Source organism: Bidens hawaiensis, unplaced genomic scaffold, assembly GCF_021521415.1.
Source record: "Bidens hawaiensis isolate Kalapana, Puna unplaced genomic scaffold, B.hawaiensis_p1.1 tig00002525_1, whole genome shotgun sequence".
Lineage (NCBI taxonomy): Eukaryota > Viridiplantae > Streptophyta > Magnoliopsida > Asterales > Asteraceae > Bidens > Bidens hawaiensis.
In genome coordinates, this window is record NW_027491138.1 from 3231829 (window position 1) to 3253915 (window position 22087).

At 34.3% G+C, this 22087-nt stretch overlaps 3 protein-coding genes across 6 annotated transcripts; all 3 read left to right on the forward strand.

Annotated features, from left to right (window-relative positions):
- The first annotated feature begins 278 nt into the window (after window positions 1–278).
- LOC143620029 (protein FLX-like 1) lies at window positions 279–10370 on the forward strand. Of its 4 annotated transcripts, none has more exons than XR_013151279.1 (8): window positions 279–958; window positions 1218–1387; window positions 1869–1963; window positions 2130–2297; window positions 7329–7396; window positions 7516–7621; window positions 9771–9822; window positions 10000–10370. XR_013151279.1 is itself a non-coding variant. In XM_077091825.1 (4 exons), exons 1-4 carry the CDS (start codon window positions 351–353, stop codon window positions 2220–2222), a joined length of 966 nt encoding a protein of 321 aa, XP_076947940.1. In that variant the 5' UTR covers window positions 279–350; the 3' UTR covers window positions 2223–3489. The 4 variants fall into 4 exon arrangements, 1 of the variants encoding a protein (XP_076947940.1); XR_013151280.1 differs by having other exon boundaries at window positions 10090–10369; XR_013151278.1 differs by lacking the exon at window positions 10000–10370 and having other exon boundaries at window positions 2130–2276.
- Window positions 10371–14549: 4179 nt separating this feature from the next.
- On the forward strand, window positions 14550–15515 carry LOC143620126 (peptide methionine sulfoxide reductase B1, chloroplastic-like; the record flags this gene model as incomplete). Its single annotated transcript, XM_077091888.1, has 4 exons — window positions 14550–14668; window positions 14850–14915; window positions 15063–15260; window positions 15344–15515. Coding segments are annotated over 4 exons (411 nt in total), but the record flags the coding sequence as incomplete, so codon positions are not given.
- Window positions 15516–17456: 1941 nt separating this feature from the next.
- Window positions 17457–19449, forward strand: LOC143619967 (ribokinase-like). The gene is made up of 4 exons (XM_077091779.1): window positions 17457–18083; window positions 18696–18881; window positions 18975–19170; window positions 19254–19449. The coding sequence occupies exons 1-4, from the start codon at window positions 17457–17459 to the stop codon at window positions 19343–19345; spliced, it is 1101 nt and encodes a 366-aa protein (XP_076947894.1). The 3' UTR covers window positions 19346–19449.
- The last annotated feature ends 2638 nt before the right edge of the window (window positions 19450–22087 follow it).

Below are 22087 nucleotides of genomic sequence, written 5' to 3' on the forward strand. Positions count from 1 at the left end.
TTTCCAGTTCATCCGTTGATTATTATTAAATAATTTAATACTACCAACTTACTGCACAATTATTGCCGATCTGACAAAATTCAATCAGTAATTTGATTGGCCTAAGGTTCAAAGCTCTTAATTAGGTTTCTGGAGTAATTAATAATTTTAACATCTATTTTAGAAATTGGAGCTTGTTACGTTATGGTGCTGTTAGCAATACAATATCCACATATGAGTTAATCTTATGGTAATTTACTTATTTTCTTATGTCTTTGTGTTTAGGTATATATATTCATATACTGGATTTTAATAATACACACTTCAAGGAGTTAGCTTCTGTCGTTTGTTGAATATTATTACCGAGGAAGATGTCTGGGAGGAATCGTGGACCTCCACTACCAATGAAAGCGGGCCCACACGGTGCAATGCCGCTCATACACGAGCCACCGTTTGGTAGGAACCTAGGCCCAATGCCCCACCCGCCTCACCCTGCTTTGCTTGAAGAGATGCGGGAAGCTGAGTTCGCACGGGCCCACAGACCGCACCCGCCTCACCCTGCTATATTTGAGGAACAGTTAGCAGCTCAACATCAGGACATTCAAGGGCTGCTGGTGGATAATCAACGGTTAGCTGCAACTCATGTTGCACTTAAGCAGGAGTTAGAGGCTGCACAGCATGAGCTGCAACAAACTGATCATTTTGCGAGAAACTTTTTGATGGAGAAGGATATGCAGATTAGGGAGTTGTATGAGAAGTCGGCTAAAATGGAGCATGATCTTCATGGCGTTGAAGGCATGCGGGCTGAGCTTATGAAAGTGCATGCTGATATTAAGGAGTTGACTGCCACACGACAAAAGCTTACTGTTCAAGTCCAGGCTATGACTCAAGATTTTGCTAGAGCCAATGCTGACTTGCAGCAAGTTCCAGCACTAAAGTCGGAAATTGGAGGGCTTAGACAGGAACTGCAACGTGTGAGGTATGCTTAGATCTCTAGTAATAATGTTGTAATATTTTATGTTTTTGACATACCTATAGACCATTTAATTAGTTATGCTGAGCTGTTGATGTTTATTCGCTTTGCATGTTGATATGCAATTATGATTTATGTTGATGTTAAGTTTTGTTTACTTGTAGAACCACCATCTGTTTTCATTTTTTGTTCAAAATATATAACGTTCCTGAAAACAATTACGTTGCATATGAATGTGTATTGACATGATATTTTGTTCTTCAAGGGCTGCAACTGAACATGAGAAAAAGATTCATGCAGAGAACTATGAACACGGTCAAGTGATGGAGAAGAATTTACTCTCTATGGCTCGTGAATTGGAAAAGTTGCGAGCTGAGATGGCTAATGCTGAAAAAAGAGCACGTGCTGCAGCACCAGTAGTGAATCCAAATCCTGGTATGAATAAGCTTATAAAACTATTTCTTCTTAATGCTTTCTATACAACAATAAGCAGATATAACACCCACATATGGTTCTATATATATATATGTATACACACACACACACACATATATAGGTTAAAATAAAAACCCCACTTGAGTTGTGAAAACTCTAGAAACCCATTCTCAACCACATGTTTTAATTAAAGTTTAAATCTTGTGGTCCACAATTAAAGTGAATAAAAAATGTAAATATAAATATAACTTGTTCTCTCTCCTAAAAACATATATAAAAATTAGTAAAAAAAATGTTAAAAAATAGCAAAACAATTTTTTTTTAGTTTTCGATGTTTTGTATTAGATGTTACCACATTACAAGTGTTTAAAAAAAACGATGTTACATAGGGTTTTCACAACTCAAGTGGGTTTTCATTCTATACTTCCCCTATATATATATATTTCCATTTTTAATGGTTATCTTGGGTGTTTTTACACAGGCTATAACACAAATTATGGCAATGTTGAAGCTAACTATGGAGTGAATCCTTATCCTGCAAATTATGGGATGGCTTCTACTAATCCAATGAATCCTGTATGTTATTTCAAATTTTCAGTTATTTATTTATTTTTTTGGTGGTGTAGTTTGTCAGTTTATCTTCATTCTGTTGCTTTTAATATTTACTTAAGATTTTGTTAAAAAATAATCATTCATTTTTGGGGCTTAAATTTTTATACATACTGCCGTTACAAACTATCAGGTGCAGCCTGGTGCTGAAGGCTATCCTCAGTATGGACCTGGACCCGGATCATGGGGCGCGTATGACATGCAACGGGCTCAAGGACACCGATAAACTTATGCATGCAAAGCTGTGGTCTCTTGGATTGCTTACCAGAGCAAAAATATGGTACTTTGAATTGAAGTCTAGGTTTGTTTGAAATGTTAAGTCTCATTAGAGACGTTTATTACTATATGCATATGCTATTTGGATATTGTTGCTTTTCAGCAGTTAATTTGAACTTAGAATTGCCTTTTATATTGATGTCGTTTGTCTGTGTGTTGTTTGAAGCATTTGTGTGTGCCATCATTTGGATTATTTTTCTTGACTGTTGTTTAATTAGTGAATTGTGGATGTGCAAGATATAATTAACATTCATTTGTACTTTGGTTAGCTGATGTCATTCAAAATAGAACTTCAGTATCCTTGATTAAATCTTCAGCTACTTAAGGCTGTATTTATGTGTCGTACACTCATATGGGTTTAACCTACCCTGACAATATTTTTTTTGAAGACTGATGAGTTAGCAAGGGATGCTTAGTTAAGGTTTTTGAATCTGTTATTGATGATCTTTAAGCTTCTAGTCTTTCACAGAATACTAATTTTTTAAGTATGGTGTCAAAACATTAAATGCCTTTGGAATTACAGGGTGGTTTAAGTGATTCTTGATTACAATCCTTATTAACAAGTGTCTGGAGTTTCTTTTTAATTGAGGTAAAGTAGTGTTACTAAGCTGATAGATTTACATGTACAATCGCATCAACTTGCAAGTGCACCAACCGTTATGCATCTCTTAGACTATTTCCTGTAAAACTGAGCCTAGAGCTAATTATGACAGCTAGGCTAAAGCACTACACGTTTGGGTGGGGAGGCTATAGAACCTCTTGGATTTTAGGACTATATGGTCACTGTGTGTTATGTGTTTCTTATTTGCATTTTTAGATATGAAGTTCTGTGCAAAACTTTCAAACTGCTACCTCAGATCAGTCATGTCTGTGCATTTGTGGTGATGTATATTGTAGATCATGTACCGTGCATCATTGGGAAACAAAGGAAATACCGATTATAAGTTTACTGTAACAAGTGTTGTGGTTTTATAGTTTGCTATCCAAAAGAGTCGACTTTTAGAATCTACGTAGTTAAAGGCGTCTCAGGTGTCAGGCAAGGCGAGAAGCAGCTAAAACGCATTGCAGCCATCAAGGCAGCCGGCGGCATTTTGGCCAAATTCTGGCCTGAACAGCTAAAAGTGGTCTGAAACTTCCAGAAAGGTCTAGAACCGCCTAAACTAGCTCTAAAACCTTACAAATGGTCTATCTATACCATGCGATTTGTTTAGAAAGCCTAGGCTCAAGGCTCACTCTTGGTGCCTTGAGTGCATCCAGAGCCTTCAATTATCTAGTTTAGAAGCTACTGAATTATTATTTTGTTTAAACTGTCTTTCTTGGATGGGAACATTGAGGGTCCCTTTTGTTGTTGTTGTTGTTGTTGTGTGTGTGCGTGCTTTGGTGGTGGTGGTGGGGGGGGGGCTGATTTGGGACCTCAAGGTTCAATAAACTACACTGCACAATACCTTGCTCTTCAGTAATATTTTTGGCTCTCTGAGGATCGAGTTATCTCAGCTTTTAGAATTTACTAAATTATGATTTGTCTAATCCACATTGTTGGATGGGTTTAGTTTTATGTAAGGTGTACCTCATTACTCAATCGTGTTCTTGTTTGGAGGGGGGAGGGGATGGGTTTTCTTGCTGACTTGCAGCTCAGTACTATTAATAGCTGTTCATTTGTTATTGTTTCATGATGAAACTTTCATTGTTTGCTGCTGGATTAATATGCAGCAGTTATCTACTCCATTATGTTGGGCAGTTTTTCGTTTGTGTTTTGAAGACAGCCTTTGCCTTCGTCATGTCATATCATGTTTGATGTCTGTACATTATAAATCAAAATCAATTTTTTTTTCTTCGATGTATATCTCTTAATCATCAATTACAACCACTGCAAAATTTTCCCGTGTTCTACATTGGCCATTAAACTCTTGTTGCTTCCTTGTTCTATCTTTTATTATTGATCATGGTACTACTCTTTATGGGATGGGAAAAGGTGTACCTGTTTAATACACTGTAGTTAGTATTATAAATGTTAGTTATGTGAAGCCGAAATATAGGAAGAGTTGACTTCTGTTCACACACATGTACATGGTGCAAATATGAAGAACATTGTGGAATAGGGTAATGATCAACAAGCCTATTGGGCTTGGCATCGGTTATGCGTACAACAAACAGTCTAATGCCAACGCCTCAATGGACATTGTTAATTGCATGATGCTACGGTATTTGGAGTGGAGGCGCACAATCAAGTAAGTGATGAAATTTTGTGAGCAAATCAGTGTTTCCCTTTTTCTGTGGCTTATTATGTTGAATCTAGAAGGTATTTATTTTTTACTTAGCTAGTGCATATATATATATAGGATTAGTAACATTTGAGAACTCTTAAATTATTTAAGAACTTGAGGAACTCTTAATAACTAACGTTTTTTATAAAAATTTTTGTATGTTGATGTTATTTAAGTGTAGTTTTATCAGTTTTGACATCTATATTTACGATTACAATTATGAAAATTATTTTTTTTACGCATATCTATGTTTTTTTACACATGTAAATTTTTATTACATAATTTTACACATGTGTAACTTGTGATTTATATATGTAATCAAATTTTTTTTATAAGTATGATAAAGCAAGTCTCAAATAATGTTAATATATAAAAAAAGTTAAAAAAATATTTGGTTTTTAAGAGTTCCTAAAAGTTCTTAACTTTTTTTGAGTTCTCAAATGAAACTAACCCTATATATATATATATTTTATCTTTTAATCTGACCCTCGTTTACTCCAGAGGCATGGAAATGAGTTGTGATGGAACAACTTAGATCTGTGCTAGATTAGTCTTGGGCCCTTAGCTATTCCTGTACTTTTGTGTGCGTTATATTTAGCCATGTTGTAGTGGTATTTGGGCATATAGATTTTTTTAGGGGTGTATAGGTACTTGTGTAGGTTTTAGTGATCTTTTTTCTCTCTCTTTGCTCTTTTATCTGTAACTACCAGAGTCTACTTATCACTGTATGCTAGCGGTAGTTTAAAACTTCCACTGTTAGTATTTGTGCATAGTTGCGGCTCTGATTCTTTTAGCTACATTTTATGTTATCTGGACTAATTTTGCACTGTACACACAAAAAAAGGTTTTTTTTATGAGCCGGGAGTCTCAGCGGGAGCAATCCCTCTATCTCCTGGGATTTTGGGATACACCCTCCCAGACCCCACAAGTAGCTATACTGCTATGAGTGGGATTGTACTAGGTATGTTTGTCGTATTCTCCTTTCTACATTGACATCAAAAAGCACATGAAAGGTTCTTGGCAGTGAGAGGTGGAGTGTTTACATGAAGCAGAGCGGCTTGAGGCGGCACTTCTTGAACCAGGTCGGAGTTTTCAAACCAAGAGGCAGTAACGCTGCAGTCGGGGGTTGAGTCAAAAGTATTTTTTTTCACTGTTGCAATCAGGGGCTTGCGGTCTATTTATATAGGCTGAGAGAGAGGGTGGGAGATGAGGGAGAAGGCTGGCTGGGAGACGTAATAAAATTCTAATAACACTACTAACCTCCTATTTATATAGGCTCATGATTTCTCTCTAGGCTGCTTCATGAGCTTGTACTATAACTTGACTGAGTTTTTCAGTTACTTTCTGCATGGACTACTTGTTATTTTGGTGTTACTTAGAGTTAGGCTTCTTTTGGTTGAACATAAAACTTCTTTGGTTGTAAATAGTTTTTTTTTTTCTTTCTATGTGTTTACCTTAATATAAGTGTTTACAAAATAACAAGTTGAAACAGTATCTATATTAATTTTCTGGCATTTTTTAATACCAAATGTCTTACTTATTTGAAGCTCTTATTTCACGCCTTGGCTTTCAGGACACAAACACCTTGGAGCGCCTCATCTTTCAAAATCAAGCTTCCTACATTTTTAACCAAATTTTCTTATTTATATCCTATTACTTGTCAAACAAGTGACTTGAATCCTTAGAGGGGTATTTTAGTAATTTACTTAGCATTTTTAGTAATGAGTAGTTGCTTTCTATAAAAAGAGAATCAATTTGCTTTTTTGTAGGATTTAATTCAAGTTCTAATATTAAATCCTTAACCTTAGTCCTGATTTTCTGATGACAAGCTTTCCGAAGTTTCCACATTCTGAAAATTATGTCTCTGTTTTGATAACAGTTACGATATCTGTTTATGCTCATATAAGATACAAGACTGTTTTAGTATTTTGTGGCCGCCGCTTTTATCTATTATAAGCCATATCCAATTGTAGGTTATAAATAAATTTGACTTGGTAATGAAAATCAGGTGGTAACGGTGGGCTGGTCTTAATCTACTTTTGTGCTGCTATGTATTTTATTAAATCATGTACGTGATGACCTTAGGAACTTTGGAAGTTAGTTATAGAGAGTTTTAAGTCTAGCCACTGGTGAGAAAGCATGAAATGATATATTTCCATACATTGGAGGAAGCTTTTTGCAGTCTGACATTAAGATTTAAGAGATTTCAAGAATATATGAAGCCATGTAGGTTTATTTACAATGATCTGTCCTGTCCTTATAGAGAATTAGAGAGTTCAAAAGCTTTGCCAATGTGATTTACTAGATTGGTGTTTCTTTACGGCCACTTTTATAACTATAATTATAGTTATGGGCTACAGCGAGACATTAATATTTTGTAGTCTCTGATCTTTGATAATAGAATTGATTGATTTAAGATAGTGTTATATATTTGTTGGAGTCTTGTTGACTTGTTGAGTATATGGGGAAAGATTGATATTTTAGTCTTATTTATAGTATCTTTGAATGTGAGTCGAGTGATTGAACTTGTAAGGAGAGGAACAGTTCTTTTTAATCATTATTTGTTTTAGATCTTGGTCTTAAATACCACATAAGGATCTTGTTTTTTAGTTTTCCTACTTGTTGAGGGTATATTACCTTTTTTATGATGTTTTTATGGGCTAACCACTATATGCTAGGTCTTGCCTAAATGTTTGCTGTTCCCAAAAGTAATATTTACATCTGCTGCATACGATGCATGCCATTTGTTATAGAATTCATTCTTATTTTTGCCATTTGGACTCATCTCTCAGGTGTGAAATCTCGGTTCTGGCTAAATATTATTCTCCTGGATCGGCCTGGACAATGGAAATATTGAAAGGTGGCATCTTGTGTTCTGTTTTCATGATATGCTGATTTTCTGATTAAATAAGTGATAAATTAGTAAAGTAAACCCAAGGCTACATAACTAACAAAAGATTCACTCTTTACATGGTGCAGTTTTATGGCTTACTGCCTGACTGTTAAACGGCTATTGCCAACTTCTAGGATTCTTGCAGGACACACATTGCAGACTCATAATCCATGTGTTTAATAGTGCATATAGGTATGGATTTTGGTTTCGTTATGCTTCTTTTTCTTTAACAATTTCATCATCCCCTAGAAACTGCAATGTTTGACCATTTGATGATGCCATTCTCATAGGTCAAAAGATTACTCTAGGTCTTGATTTTAAAAAGTGCGTGGTACTCTGATGCGTTTTTGAAGTGTGTGAAGTGCGTGCCTTACATATGTGAGGCGTGTGCCATGCAAAAACTGAAAAATTATTTAGAATAGAGATAATGTTTAAACTTCTTACTTTAAACACTAAAACATGAGATATTTTCTTCATCTTTGGTTAAGTTTGTTACTGATTCAAATGCTCAAAACCCATACTGAATCGATGACCAAAAAACTTACACCCGTCACCGGTTAATTTCTCTTTTTAAGTTTTATTTTAATATTATATTAGTATAATTGATTTCATTTATGTTTTATTTTCTTTTATAACTTTTGAAATATAACATTTTATGAAATTTCGAATATACCGTTGAGACGAACTTGTTTTTATGTACGCGCCGACACGAATTTTATTCAAAACCGAGTCGGGTCTAGTTTTTATTGAACGTTTTGACATAAATTTGGCCTAACTCGGTTTCGAGTAAAATTTATATCGGCACATAGATAAAAATAAGTTTGTCTCAACGGTATATTTGAAAATTTTTAAAAAGTGTATATTTTATAAGTTCATCATCATCGTCATCATCGTACTCAGTATATCCCACCAATAGCAATGCTATGGTAGGGGCTGAGGAGGGTAAGATGTAGACAGCCTTACCTCTATCCCATAGGGATAGAGAGGCTGCTTCCGGTGAGACCCCCGGCTCGATAGTAGTTTTGAATCAAGCCTTGGACATAAGACACATAACACTCAATCATCGGGACACCGGCTGATTGGTGCATGTGCCCTTGTCTTTCGGCTATCAACGCCACCACATGATGATTAACCTTCCGCCACTTTTAACGTTATTTTCACGTGATTAGTAAAATAACGTCAAAATTAGTGCAATTTTACTTTTGCCCACCCAAGGGTTCACACATATATACATTATATGTGCGCACCGCAAGCAGGGCGTGTATATTTTATAAGTTATAAAAGAAAAACTAAGTATGATTAAAATTAATTATTATAATTAAATATTAAAAAAACAAAATTTTAAAAGTTGGTTAAAAGACGACGGGTTTCGAAAACGACGGATTTTTTTCAAAAGTTGTATGAGTCGAGGGGGTTTGGTTCAGAAGTTGTTTGACCTGACAGTTTTGTAACACGTGGTTGGTTTTGATTGGTTCAAACAAAACTCGTCGGCGAAGACAGATTTGGTTAAAAACCTGTCTCCGCCGACGAGTTTTGGATGGACGTTTATGTAATCTTCAAAATTTTGAGAATCTCTCTTCTTTTGGGCTATTTTGAGAATTTTCCATTTCTTAAAATCTTGATGAGTGTTTTTTTAATACCTTTACTGCTCTTACTAGTATGAGCCATCACAGTGGAAATGCCCTCCTCAAGTCACCAGAGGAGGCAAGTCGAACGGGTCAAAGTAAAATGGTTTAGCCTGAAACATTGTCTAAAATTTCTAAGCTTAAATTATAGTTGCACATTAAATATTATTTACAAGAATGGTAACAAATTATTTATAAGTGGCACGTTTCTAGTTTTTTTACTTGGTGATATATATATTCGTATGATATGATGTATTTGTGGGTTTATCATTTCATGTTTGATCTTAGCATGGTTCAACTGTTTTTTTAATACAAAATCCATCATTTATGAGTTTATGCCTTGTGTTTGTCAGATAGATAAGACTCTAAATCTTTTTTATAATTGGTGCATTAAATGTGATTACATTTACCATATTATTACAATAATAATCTTTGCTTTTAGAAGAAAACAATTCAGGATATGCCGTGTCCATTAAAACACTCGTTATGGGACCTTCGACCAATCGACCTGTTTTCCTTTTTGCTATTTTTTACCCATTTAACATCCATGTTAGAGATCTGTGTAGTCAAAGGCGCAAATATACTTTTAATCATTTAACCACATGATTAAACTGTTAAAGATAACTCGTAACATGAATCAACTCATTCATAATTGAATATATTATTTGGCATAGGCGATTGTTTATTTCATAATCTCTTTGTATTAATTTTCTCAGGTGAGGGAGACTGCAGGAATGTTGTGACGTCATAACGACTAGAAAGTCACAGGTAATTGACTTCTTTGGAGAAATATATTCAGTTTTTCATATCATGAACAAATCTTTACATTTTTGTATCAGAAAATACATTCTGTTTCAAACACCTTAACGAAATAACAAAACATAACGGAAAACCAGAAACTGGACCCTTTTAGTCGAGTTTAATCAACCGCCAATTTGTCAGCAGCACCTCTGACCTGGATGTCAGGTGGGGTGGGCCGTCTGCATATGTTTGCTTGACCAATCTGTCAAGCCTGACTGTCTCCTAGTGTTGAAGGCGCTAGTAAGGCGGAAGAATGGCTTCAGAAATTGATATGAATATCTGAAAGAGTATGCAGAAGAAGATGATTAGTATGAGTGAAGAGGATGCCATTGTTGCAGGTTTCCTGTGCATGGATGATAGTTAGTTATATATTGAAGGAGAAGATGCAAGTTGTATGTCAATAATTAAAATAATATCTGATATTAATATTTGTGTGGATAATGTTCTCCGGTGCAAAGCCAACAAGATTGTGGGTCATATAATAATAAAGGCATTTATAGTCGTCACATCTATCTACATACTTTGCTAAAGGCATTAGCTGGTAATATGAACTTTATTTATACAATTCTTTGTAGTTGCCTGATTTGGAGGATAAACTTTATTCCTTAAACCTGTCATGTGTGAGATGAGTAAAGTGGACGGTACTAGTGGTTCAAACAAATTCTTTAGGTTGTTAAAATACCTTGAAAACGAAGCATTAACAGACCAATGCATTTGTTTCTTTTTCCTTTTTTTTTGAATAAGTCTCATTTTGGCTCGATTTATGTTTATGTTGAGCATATACAAATATTTATATTTTAACAAACTTTTGCTGATGAACATAATAATTATAATGAAGTGAATGTAAGAGAGTTCACAATGTAGTCCTCTTCACTCATCCTCTACCTCATACCCAATATATAACTCATACCCAATATATAACTAAATTATGTGATTTTGCTCATTTTCACAAACTTTATACCCCAAATTATAGGGGTGTTAATCGAATCGAATAACGAATTTTCAAGTTAAATTGAATCGAATAATCCGAATATCTGTTTTTTTTTGCCAGTATTCGTAATCGATTCGTATTCGATTAAAAGTTAAACTATTCGATTCGTATTCATATTCGTATTATATGCTAAATTCGAAATTCGATTTGAATTCTTATTTGAAACTCGAATTCAAATCGAATTCGAATAAGTTCGATTTTAATTCAAATACATGCGATCTAATTCAAGTTTACCGCTGCCAAAAATTCAAAAACCATAATCATAATTTCAAAACAAACATATAAATTTAAAGTAGTTACAATACCACATATTAGTGTGGGCTAAGAAACAATAATATGGCCTATTGTGTTTAATTAATTTGTAATGGACATTTATTATTTATAGATTTGACAAATATAAAAAAATAATAATTATATATACATATATGCATATATAATTTGAATTCGAATTGAATCGAATAATAAATTATAAATTCGTATTCGATTAATATACTCGAATACGAATCAAATTCGAATTTTTTAAAACCGAATTTGAATCTTAATAATCGAATTCGAATCGAATCGAATTTCGAATGTTTCTAATGCGAATCGAAATCTGAACGCCCCTACCAAATTACATGGGAATCAAAGTAAAATACTATATTTGGGTGTTCAGTATTCACCCACGTTCTATATTTTAATATGATTGTAAGTAAAAATGTGTATGATTTAATTGATTATGGATATATATGGGGATTTGAATGTGAGAGACCTTTAAAAAACGAACAACTTTTATGAATAATGTGAATTTTAGTTAAATTATATGAATAAGGATGAGGATTTCATAGTAAATAAACTTTTAGAATTTAGTGAACCACTCCACTTCTTTTGGTGTTCCATTTTTTATAAATAAAAAAATGAAAAATAAATGAACACTATTTCAAAGTGGAGTTTGGAATCATGAATAATTATTGTAGGCTTCATAAGTCAAAATATTCTCATTCATTAATTTAGTACCAAAATGTAAAGGGATTTCAGGATTTGAAGTGGAAGTATAGATGGCCAACAATAAAACTTCATGTCAAAGGCGCTTTGATATGCCCATAACTTAAAGCGGGGCATCAAAAACAGTATATGTTTGTTGAGTCTTTGCAGATTACTTAATAGACGTGGGACCAGAACATGTATGTTTAATGATAAAAGCTACAATAAATAGACTTAAAAATACTAACTTAGTGTCATGTTAAAAATACCAACTTAGTGTCATGTTGTAGAAGCTACTTGTCAATCAAAATTTTTGTAACATTCACATTAAGCACAAGATTATTGGAAGTTAATCATGATTCATGAAACGGGCTAAATGAAAGTTGAAGGGATTAAATGTAGCAAGCTTAGTTTAATTAATTAGGATTTAATTAATTGTTTGAAAGTTAGATTTTCCTGTTTAGTGTTTAAATGCTTTACAAGTTTATCTTGTTTGTTTGAATGTCTAGAAGTTAAAGAGTTTGACCTCAAGTATGTTAGTTTTTGAATGTCCCGGAACCCAGGATTTCAACCCGGAAGCACAACTCGCAAGGGGGTTGGGGGTGTGCAGCCCAATCCATCCAAACTCAGAAGGCCCGGGTTGAATCCCTGAAACATATCTAGGATTTTAAACCCGCAAGGTATAATGATGTTGTCGGGCGGTTAAAAGCCTATGAAGAGCGAAGGAAGGTATTAGGTATTGCACCAAATTTTACAATTTCCTTATTGGGTCGGCCCACTTCGATGAAACACTTACATTGGGCTGATGCATCAAATTAACTACACGGTCAGAAATCTGACATTTGTCGAAAACATGTCCACACGACCACACTCATCCCGTTCACACGCCACCAAGGCCCAGACCGTTAACCGGCTTCGTACTGTTTAGACCATTGATCATCAATAATGGCGTCTCATTCCTTAACCTGTACCAATTTCAGACTCGCACTTCACTTATCCTCCAAACCCCAATTCAGATCATCTAAGTTCAGTCTACCCATCACCAGAAGAAGAAGAAGAAGAAGCTGTCCATCGATTCGAGCTATGGGTTCTTCGTCTTCTTCGAGTCAACAAGGTCTCTCACTCTTTCTCTATGATGCTTTATTGTCTTCTTATGTTACAGTGTCATTGAGTTGAACCACAAGATTCTTCGCTTTTGAATCCGATTTCATGATACCAGTTGTAGCAACTGAAACATTCGTTGGCAAAATTAGCAAGTTTAAGGTGTTTGGAAACATAATTCTTGGGGTGTGCTCAGGTCGGTTTGGGCTCAAAGTGAACTAAGGGTGCGTTTGTTTCACAGAATTGGAATTAGAATTTGCATAGGACTTGGAATTATAAGGAATTGAAAGCCAATTCCATTCTTGATGTGTTTGCTTGAAAAATGAATTGGAATCCTTATTTTTTAATTTTTTTTACGAGGTTAACGACGGAAACATTTTAGTTTTTTTAGATTTTTTGTTTTTAATTTATATTTTCCGTTATGATTTTTTTAGGGGGTTTTCTATTAAGAGAAAAAACCCCTCAAAAAAGTATTCGAAAATAATAATAAAAAATTCATAACTCAAAATATAAATCAAAAACCAAAAAAGCAAAAAAACTAAAATGTTCTATTCGTTGTCCTCGTTCAAAAAAGAAAAAAAAAACAACTCGAGAAAGTATTTCAATGAATTCACTTGAAATCCTTCACATTTTGGAAGGATCCTTTATTTAAAGAAATTTGAAGGAATTGAATTCCAATTCCAATTCTTTGAACCGAACACAGCAAAATGGAATTAAGATTCCAATTCCAATGAAACAAACACGTCATGTCATGGGATTTTAATTTCAATTCCTTTGAATTCCCACGAATTCTGTGAAACGAACGCTCCCTAAAAGTCAAAAATTCGGTTTTTGGGTTCTTCAAAACCGTTCAGTTTTTGATTTTTACAATGGCTTCGGTTTGGTTTCAGTGTTTTCGCTTTAACCATTTGGACTTGAAAATTTTGGAACTAAAAATTTATTGATTAATTGGGTTATTACATTTTTTAATCTAATTTTTTTTGGCTATACGGTTTATTAATTTCTTATTGATTACTTAAAATTGGGTTTTCTGTAAAACTTGGTGCAATACCAACTTGAAGGACCCGAATGGTTAATACGAAAAGTATAAGGGTGGTACGGAAGATCTCAAGGGGCGGTTTGGTGGAGATCAAAAGTTCATGGACCAAGTTGAATAACTTGGTGTTATTGTTATCTTTTATTTATTATTAGATAAAGTAGAAGTCTAGTATGATTATTGTTCCATAGGTGTTATATAAACTCATCAATAGGTTTATTTTTAGTGTGGTAGAAAGTATTTTGTTCTTGTTTCTTATTAATGGAAAGAGTCGCATAAACGTTTTATGCAATATCGTATTTGGTGTTCTTGATTCGTTTGTCTAAGGTTTAACATTCGTTACATTTGGTTTGGTTTTTGGTTGATAGCAAAACCAAAACCGAATTGAAAATCGCTTATATTTAATAAAAGGAGACCGTCAGTTTCTACTTGGGTTTGGTTATTTCAGTTCAGTTACCTCAGTTAGTTGAGGCTCTAAGTTAAGGTGGTGTGATGAGATTTGCTCGAATTAGGAACTATTTGGTAGAATAGTAGGGATTTTTTTTTACAAAACGCTTATTCTCAATGCTTTTTTTGTTAATTATAAGATTGTTTGTTTGATCAATTGCAGAGGCAGGAAACAAAGACTATAAATCTGTAAGTGACCAAGAATGGAAGAAGAAGCTAACCGGAGAACAATTTTATGTAACTCGACAAAAGGGAACTGAAAGGGCTTTTACTGGGTATGATAACCACTATGATTTCTTGAGTTGTAAAATGGGCAGGTTGTGTTACGCGTAAAAATGGGTTAAGACATGCTAACATGTTAATGTCCGGCTTTTTTTATTTGACACGGGTTGGATCGTTCTTAAGTTCTTAAGTAAACGGGTAGAAACTGAAACTTTCTATAACTTTATTTTTTAGGGAATACTGGAACACGAAGACCCCCGGGACTTACCATTGCATCTGTTGTGACACTCCACTATTCGAGTAAGTTAATATTCCATGCGAAACGTACCAAGTTCATGTATATAATTACGCACAATAAAGTATATAACTAAAGACAATTATGTATATAATTACGCTTAGTTATCTGTGATTATTGTTTGAAACTAACACAAGTTGTTGGTTTCAAAGGTCATCCACGAAATTTGATAGTGGAACGGGCTGGCCATCATATTATGAGCCGATAGGAACAAATGTGAAGTCAAAACTCGATCTTTCAATTATATTTATGCCTCGACAAGAAGTTTTATGTGCGGTTTGTGATGCTCATCTTGGTCATGTGTTTGACGATGGCCCTCCACCCACCGGAAAACGTTATTGCATCAACAGGTATATGATTATTCTCATTAAATAAGTTTGCTATATTTTTATTATAAGCTTATAATATATGGAGTAAATGTGTGTTTATGCAGTGCTTCTCTGAAACTGAACCCAAAGTAGGTGGCAATCTCAACTCAACATTGTTCAGTGTATAAGAAAAATAAAATGGTGTGGTCATTGCACTCTTCATCTGTCATTTGATATATATCTTTTTTTTTTTTTTTTGTAATTTTTCACCTTTTTTCAGTTCATAATATATATACAAACAGTTGCAAAAATAAATAATGTTTTATATGAGACATGTTTCAGTTATTAAACATTTATAAATTGGTTTTTTTAATGGTAGTTTTGGATGATGTGTTTTATGTGCTGGTTTGTGATTTTTGGTTTACAGTTTGGAACCTGAACTGATCGTTTAGCTTTATTATCAATCGTGTATGCTTCGTTCTAGATTGCTTTTACGCATTTCGGCCTCCATATGTGTGTATGTTTCGATATTGACAATTTGGCATTTGTATTTTAGAAAAGAGTAAATTACGTTGCTGGTTCCTGTAGTTTTCAGTCAGCTAAGTTGTTTCCCAGCTCATGATTTTACAGGTTCAATTACCCTGGGATTTAACAAAAATTGAATAATATGTATAAAGTTATATTGTTTGTTATGCGATTAAATGTCCATCGGCTTTGCAACTTAATATCTTATGCAATGCTCATTACAATTTGGTGTTTAGCGATCTATCTTTGAGTCAATATATTGATGAATGTGGTGTTCTTACTGTGATGTTATGTATAATCACATTACTTGGATTTGTACCATAAATCCTATGATAAAACATGTATAACAAAGAAGTTATATTTCTCCCATGCCAGTAAATCCAAGGGCAGAAGGAGTGGCACCTGTCAATTAGAGGCGGATCTAGAAGAAATATTCAAGGACATCCAAATTTTATTTTGTTTTTGATCTAGGGGTATGTAAATTTATAAAAAGAAGAAAAAAAATTTTACACTAATTTTACACTTCGTAAAAAAGTTGAGGGTGTCCCGGATACCGGCTACTTTCGTTGTAGATCCGCCTATGCCGCCAATCCCAGCTCTCTCCCTTTCTCGATTTTGGTATCAAGGCACCCAGAACAGTGTTCCTGCTCAACTATTAACCGATCCATAGTTTTTGGCATATTACATTATGTTTATATAAATAGAAATCACATTTTGATGTAATATATAAAAAAAAAGTCATTCTTTTAATTTTTTTTACATACATATATTAGTTGACATTTATATTCATTTAAATGAAAAGGATTGCTAAGGCATAGCACGATACTATATGTGCTTAGATTTATTAGATCACCCCCTAGTGGTCTCGTTGTGGAGGTTATGTACTTATGTTTGCAAACAAGACGAGTTGCTCGCGAGGTACTCGAGACCAGCTCATAAAAAAAGCTCCCGATTCGAGTTTAATCGAGCCTGAGCTTCAGCCTAAAAGTAAGCTCATTTAATAAACGAGCTCGGACATAAAAGTAAGCTCATTTAATAAACGAGCTCAAGCCCGAGCCGGCTCGCAAGCCTAAACGAGCTTGTCATTTATGTAATTTTTAGAACTTTTTTAATAATTATTAATTAATATATATAATGTTATGAAAAAGAAATAAGAATAACTTAATTATTTAATTATAATAGAAAAAATATAAAATAATAATTATAGAAAATTTAATTGACAAATAGTAAACGAGCTGAGCTCGAACTTCAAAATCTACTCATGAGCCGAGCTTTGTGTAAGTTAAACGAGCCTAGTCGAGCTCAGACTCGACTTGTTTGCATCTCTAGTGGAGGTCAAAATGAACCCCCCCCCCCTTCCCCTAGTTTTGAAGTGGATCATGTGTACACATGGTGGTTTGAGAGAGAAAGGAAGAAAAAAAAGATATTGTAAAAGGTGTTTGAAACTTTTTAACACTTGCCCCTGCTTACTTGGTTACCACTACTACACATTTAAGTGGAATTAAATCAGGTTTATCCGTGTCCAAAACCAACCAACTATTATTAACTAATAATCCATAATACTAGCCAAACTAGCTAGTTAAATGATCATTCTGTATATCAAAATGACAAAATCAAATACTCTTCTCTCTTTTCGTGATTTTTGAGGATAGACGTACTGGTGCAGCTCACTGTTGACCTTCATTGACTCCATCACACAGTCATACTCACACCATGGCATCCATCTCGCCGGCGACACCGTGGCACCCACGATCCCGAACCAACGGCAACCACCACCACCGTCACCAATCCCCAACCACCAACCCCAATTTCATAACCCAATCACCACAAAAGAAACCAAAACCATTCCCATCTTTAATCGCCGTCAATTCAACCGCCGAAACCCCACCGCCACTAGTCGTCGTGGGATCCGCCAATGCCGACATCTACGTGGAAATCGATCGCCTCCCCCAAGAAGGCGAAACAATCTCCGCTAAAACCGGTCAAACCCTAGCTGGCGGAAAGGGGGCTAATCAGGCGGTCTGCGGCGGAATGCTGTCGTACCCGACTTACTTCGTGGGTCGGGTCGGGAAAGATGCTCATGGGAAGTTGATCATGGAGGCACTTGAGGGTGGTGGGGTGGTGGTTGATTATGTGAATGAGATTGGTGATGTGCCCACTGGGCATGCTGTTGTTATGCTTCAGTCGGACGGTCAGAACTCGATTATTATCGTTGGGGGTGCTAATATGTGTGGGTGGGATGAATATTTGGGTGATGGGGATTTGGGGGTGGTGAAGAATGCTGGGATTGTTTTGCTTCAGCGGGAGATTCCGGATTCGATTAATATTCAAGTTGCAAAGGTGCTAACTTGATGTCATGTTTGGTTATATTTGTATGTGAAAAGGATATATGAAGATATGAACATCACTTATAGGTTATATGTTTTTACATAAAAGGTTATACGGGCTTGTATGAAAATAAAATGAGGTTTATACGGCAGTTGTTACCTTATGCGGCTTGTGTAACTTTTTAGAAATGTTTATACGGGCTCATATCAAACAAAGCAAGGTTTATACATCCCGTATAACATTACAGGACCGTTTAAAATAATTAAGGTTTGTAAGGCCGTATGAGTCGTGACCTTATGCAGGCTGTATAGCTTTACGGAAAAGGTTATACGGGCCGTATATAAATAAATTAAGGTTTATACGGCACGTTTAGCTTTATAGAATGTGTTATACGAGCCGTTGTATGAGTCATTTAAGTAGCTTGGCAATAGCTATACGACCTGTGTAATAAGTGGAGAGATTGGCAGATGTGAAAGGGTGGCGGTTTGTAAAAATAATGTTGTGTGTATGATATGTGGAGGTAGTGTATGTATAGGAGCACTCTATTTTTATATGTTAGATTCTGGTGTGTAAATATGTTTTTGAATTTGAAGCCTTTAAAGTTTTGTAATTTTATGATTACAGGCTGCAAGAAGTGCAGGTGTTCCTGTGATTCTTGATGCAGGAGGAATGGATGCACCGGTTCCTGTAGAGCTGCTAAAACAAGTCGATGTGTTTAGTCCAAACGAAAGCGAACTCGCGCGTTTAACGGGAATGAAAACTGAAACCTTTGAACAAATTAGTCTAGCAGTGGCTGAATGTCACAAATTGGTAAGTTTCAAAAGTTAAACATGATTAAAAACATTAAAGTTCACTTTTTTTTTTTTGGTTTTTGAAGTAATTTTATTATTAATATATTAACAGGGAGTTAAAGAGGTGCTTGTGAAACTCGGTTCACGAGGGTCAGTTTTGTTCACCGAAGGAAACGAACCGATTAAACAAGGTATTATCAAGGCAGAAAAAGTGCTTGATACAACGGGTGCGGGGGATACGTTTACTGCTGCTTATGCTGTTGCTTTTGTTGAAGGGAAATCTAAAGCTGAATGCTTGAGATTTGCAGGTTAGTATATGTTGTTTTCTTGCTATTATTTTTTGTATATATTATTTGTGTTATATATTTATGATTTATGTTATTAATTGCAGCTGCAGCAGCTTCTCTTTGTGTCCAAGTAAAAGGAGCCATCCCGAGCATGCCTCGTAGGAAGGCAGTTTTGGATCTTCTTCAATCTATTTAGTGAAAATAACGTTAATTTAACTAAGATTCTGTTTGGACATAAACAAGGTATAGTTCGTGTCTTTTTCTGCATTAAAACATTACTTGGGTTCAGTAAATGAGCTGAGCCGATCCCGAGCTTGTGCTCGCTAAAACTAGTAGAGCTTGAGCCCGGCTCAATACAAGCAATGTTTCTAAAGCTTGAGCTCGGCTCGGCTCGCGATAGGTTTTCAAGCTCCTGCTCGTTTATGATTTATTAACGAATTTATATACATTATATATATTTTAATGGGCAATTTCATATATACCCGTTATAAACATTGAAAATATCATATATATATATTCATGCAACACTAAAAATATCATATATACCCAATTTATTAAAAAAAATAACAAGTGACCATTTTACAATTATTTTTCTAAAAGTTCAATATTTTATATTTGCCTATTTTTTTTTTACTTTAAAATTTTTTACTTGCCCAATTTTAGATTAAATTTCTTTTTACGCATATTTAACATAAGTTTTTTTATTTTTACCCATAAACAATAGTTTTCTTAAAAGATTATACTTAACTCTCTTGCTTTCTTTTATAGAATACATACATGAAATATTTCGTTTATAACAAATATTTTAGTGGACACAAATAAGAAAATAGTCATTCATATTCATCACTCAACAGTTTTCCTTAGGTACCAAAATAAAATTTAAAAAAATAAAGTAGTGTATAAAAAATCATATAATGGAAAGGGGGGAGAATGCGAGATTAATTCGTTTTATATTATAACTTTTATACACACACTCATAAGCATATATACATACATTAGCATTCATTATATTCCTAGAGGACCGATGTTTCTTGTGCTGCTATATATTTTTTTTCTAACCGCTCATAATCACGTTAAACATAAATCACGATCATTTTGCATTATAAATTGAAAGTAATCAAGAACTACATGTATTACTGTATAAATTCAGCTAATCGTCCTTGCATATTATTATACTGTCCCCAATTAACGTACACACTGACCTACTCGACGTCTGGAATTCTTTTGAAAGAAATAAAGAAAAAGTAAACTCTATTTGGGTCTTTTTCTCTCTTTATCTTTTTCATGTCTCCTTTAAAGAGCATTATTAATGTGTACTATATTACCATTTAACCAATTTTTCAAGGAACAAAAATGGCTCTATGTTTCATATTTCTTCTTATGCTTCTTCAAACTCACTTATCTCTTCAGTCTAAACCTGAAGGTTAAATGTCCATCTTTAATCCTATGTTATCATGTCGTTTTACCTACTAATGTAAGTATTTTTATTACCAGATGCTGAGCTTGGCAAATTTGGTGCGTTAAAGTTGAACAATAAGGTAAATATTAAATATTGTCATTATAATCTTCTTGTTTTTAGTCACTTTCTTGCTAATTGATGCTAATTATTCTCCTAAATCTTTGTTTTTCCGTTTAGTTTTTGATGGAGGATGAGATCGGGAGGAGGTTGCAGCTGCATGAGGTACATTCGGGACCGAATCCCATCAGTAATTCCTTCAAAGAAGATGTTCCAGATGTAAATTTACAAACTGCGCCTTGACTCTCTGTTTTGACCTTATTTTTTTGTTTAGATCGGTAATAAAATGAACATTTTTTGTTTATTTTTTCAAATTTTATTTGGTTTCAGATGAGGGATGTGGTCATGTGGGTGTTGCTTATGATGTGTTAATTCTTGCTTTTAAAGCAGGTAATAGCATGTTTTTGGTTCCCTATGAAGTGCTTCAGCTGGTTAACCAAAGAAAGCGGTGTGAGTACACCACTTTCAGCCGGTTAACTGGCTGCAGCTTTGATGGTTTAATTGGTGGTTTATAGTTCTTTCTTAATGATGGCGTATTAACAATACTAAGATAGCGCTCATGTGATACACGAGTGGTTAAAAAAATACAATAAAAAAATTAAATTTAATAATAATAATATATATAATAGCATATCTTATGGATTCATGAGATATTATTAATGATAAACAAAATTTTACAATTCATAAATCTTTAAAACTTCTTGTAAATACAACATTGGATAGCGACATTTATGATTAGGAGAAAAAGTTAAATCATTATATTTACACATATTCGAAGGTTAACTTATAACATACTAATATGTTAGATTAGATAGGCAAACTAATAAGTGTGTTTTAAATAGGGCTTTTATGATCTATTTTGACAACAATTTAGAACTGAGACACCAACTAGAGTTATCAAATTGGCTGGATTGGCTGGGCTGACCAACCGGTCGGCTTGGTAGTTTGAATCTTTCATTAAATCATGAATCATGACTATTTATTTTTAAACATAACCGCATATTCTAAGAACTGAAAAATATTGGTCTTTGCTTTGGTTTGCCAGTTTTAACGGTTCATGCACATCTTATCTATAGTGCTTGTTTTTTGGCCGCTGGTTATGATCGTGTGAACTCGATTTGAAATTTTATTTAAACAAGTTATATTTGTTGTGAAGTATGTTTTATGTTTTTTCTTTATTTCAACGTCACCTTTATATGTGGTCAAGAGAATCTTTAAAGCAAATAGTTTAGAACCAGTTGGCTTTATGTTTTTGTGAATTCCGAGACAAAAGATGATGCAACAATGAACAATGGGTATCAACTGTCGTCGTGTTTCGATGCTGGCAATCTAGTGGTCGTTCTTATCCGTACACTTTCACTGCAGTTTTTTATATTGTTTTATATGTTTACAATTTCACAGTGTATTCAACTTCTTTTTGAT